Source organism: Myotis brandtii, unplaced genomic scaffold (assembly GCF_000412655.1).
Source record: "Myotis brandtii unplaced genomic scaffold, ASM41265v1 scaffold537, whole genome shotgun sequence".
In the NCBI taxonomy this organism is placed as follows: Eukaryota; Metazoa; Chordata; class Mammalia; order Chiroptera; family Vespertilionidae; genus Myotis; species Myotis brandtii.
This window is the reverse complement of record NW_005369971.1, coordinates 303,670-305,938: the sequence shown is the minus strand read 5'-3', so window position 1 is coordinate 305,938 and position 2,269 is coordinate 303,670. Positions and strand designations below refer to the sequence as shown.

The 2,269-nt window shown below is 66.4% G+C and overlaps 1 protein-coding gene across 1 annotated transcript in view; it reads left to right on the top strand.

Annotated features, from left to right (window-relative positions):
• ALG12 (ALG12, alpha-1,6-mannosyltransferase) overlaps positions 1 to 2,269 on the top strand; it is a gene marked incomplete at its 5' end in the record, with an annotated part of 10,602 nt that overhangs the window by 1,182 nt on the left and 7,151 nt on the right. The window contains one exon of the mRNA XM_005877972.2: positions 449 to 453. Within this exon, the coding sequence (XP_005878034.2) occupies positions 449 to 453 (5 nt within the window). The remainder of the gene's footprint in view (positions 1 to 448; positions 454 to 2,269) is intronic.

The following is a 2,269-nucleotide window of genomic DNA, read 5'->3' as shown; positions in this document are numbered from 1 at the left end:
TCCCGCTGCAGGGCCTCTCGGACCCGCCCTGGCACGCTGTGGGGACAGAGTGCATCAGCGCACGCAGGAGGCAGCCAGGGCGCGTTCTCACTCGCTGCACAGTCAAGAGAGCTCTTCGGATCTTCTGCTAAAGTCCAAGCCCTGCTTACCCCGGAAGCCTGCACGGCCGCCTGAGCACCCAGTCAGGGCAGCCTCACCTGAGGCTCAGAACGAGGAAGCTCACACGGGGGGTGTGGAGCTGATGGACAGCAAGACTGCCCGGCGGCGGCCACACGCCACCAGAAAGTGGGAAGGGCAGGCAGGAGGCGGCTTCGGTCAGTGAGGGCCTTACCTTAAAAACTGCCCACGCTGTCCGGCTGACCCCGTGAGGGACTTGGGTAATGCCCAACCACAAGGGGCCTAGCCCGGACCCACCCCGAGGCACAGCTGCCCACCGGCCGCCTCCCACACGCGTGCCAGCACCGGGCAGGGCGTTAGCAGGAGCCCTCCGGTGACGCGGGTAACTCGGGATCTCGCCAGGAACGTACCGATGCAGTCCGGGCCATAGGTTCCCGGAGAACAGCAAACTTTCAGCGTTTTCACACAAAACCACTCAAATAAGTCAGGGTGCTCCTTCTTCCTAGGATTTAAACGTGTTCGTTACCCTCACACACGGGTGTCTCAGAGCAAAAGCGCAGTTCCCTGCCGCACACGCTCCCGGCCTCCTGCAACCCGGGAGGCCGCCGGGCTTGCACGCCCTCTCCCCAGTCCCGCGGGGTCACTGCCTGAAGGTCACTGAGGACGGCCGGGCGTCGGGGGAGAAGCCGGTGTGCGGAAGCTCTCTGACCTGCTTCTGGAACTTCCCTGAGTCTGAAGTTACTTCAAAACCAGGCGTTGAAAACAAAGCATTTGTGGTGGATCCGTGACCGGGCGGAGCGGGCGGACTCACCGCCGCAGCCACCAGGCCTCCAGCTGCTCCTCGTGCTCCTCCACCAGGCGGTTGCACTCGAAGTCGCTGCTCTCACACAGGCTCTCCACGATCTCCATCAGGCGGACCTCGCTGCAAGGCAAGTGGCCAGCACCGGTCAGCCCAGCTCCCAGTCAGCCCAGCACCGGTCAGCCCAGCACCAGTCAGCCCAGCACCAGTCAGCCCAGCTCCCGTCAGCCCAGCTCCCAGTCAGCCCAGCACTGGTCAGCCCAGCACCCGGTCAGCCCAGCACTGGTCAGCCCAGCACCCGGTCAGGCCAGTACCCAGTCAGCCCAGCACCGGTCAGCCCAGCACCCACCTGGTCAGCCCAGCACCAGTCAGCCCAGCTCCCAGTCAGCCCAGCTCCCGTCAGCCCAGCTCCCAGTCAGCCCAGCACTGGTCAGCCCAGCACCCGGTCAGCCCAGCACCCGGTCAGCCCAGCACCCAGTCAGCCCAGCACCGGTCAGCCCAGCACCCGGTCAGGCCAGAACCTAGTCAGGCCTGTATCCAGTCAGCCCAGCACTGGTCCGGCCAGTACCCACCTGGTCAGCCCAGCACCCAGTCAGCCCTCCTACAGGGAGGTGCTGAGGCCCCACCAGAGGCCAGGCGGAGCTGTGGGGCCACGCGTGGTGCTATGCAGAGGACTGAACTGGGGGGGGAGCTGTCAGGAAGCCTCTCTATCTCAGGGTGATGGGCAGTCAGGGGGGTCCCAGGGGAAACCCTGAAGCTGGGGGTGGGAGCTCTGGGCAGAGGGGAGGCCAGCGACTGACAGTTCGTGGGATGGACTCTGTCCCTGAGTCTCGGAGAGGCCGGCGTGTCTGCTGTGTGGACTGGGAGCCAAAGGCCAGCAACGGCCAGTGGGTCAGCTCCAGGCCGGAGCACAGGTGCCCAGGCTGCAGGGACCCTCTGTGCTGTCAGCGGGGGTGCCCTGCCCCAGGAACAGCCGTGCTGAGGGGCACCCACCTGGACTCATACTTGGACAGCGACTTCTCCTCCCAGGCCGTGTTCCCCCCGCCGAAGTTCTTCTTGGCCGTGTCCACCATTCCCTGCGGGCGGAGGGTGCGCATGGGCTCAGGCTCCCCGGCCCCGGTGGGGTGACCATGTACACCTCGGGAGCGACCCGGGCCATCTCAGGGGTAACCTGGGCCCATGACGGGGTGTCCCGGTCCATACGGGGTGTCCCGGTCTGTATGGGGTGTCCCGGCCCATGAAGGGGTGTCCCGGCCCATGACGGGGTGTCCCGGTCCGTACGGGGTGTCCACGGCCCATGAAGGGGTGTCCCGGTCCGTACGGGGTGTCCCGGCCCATGACGGGGTGTCCCGG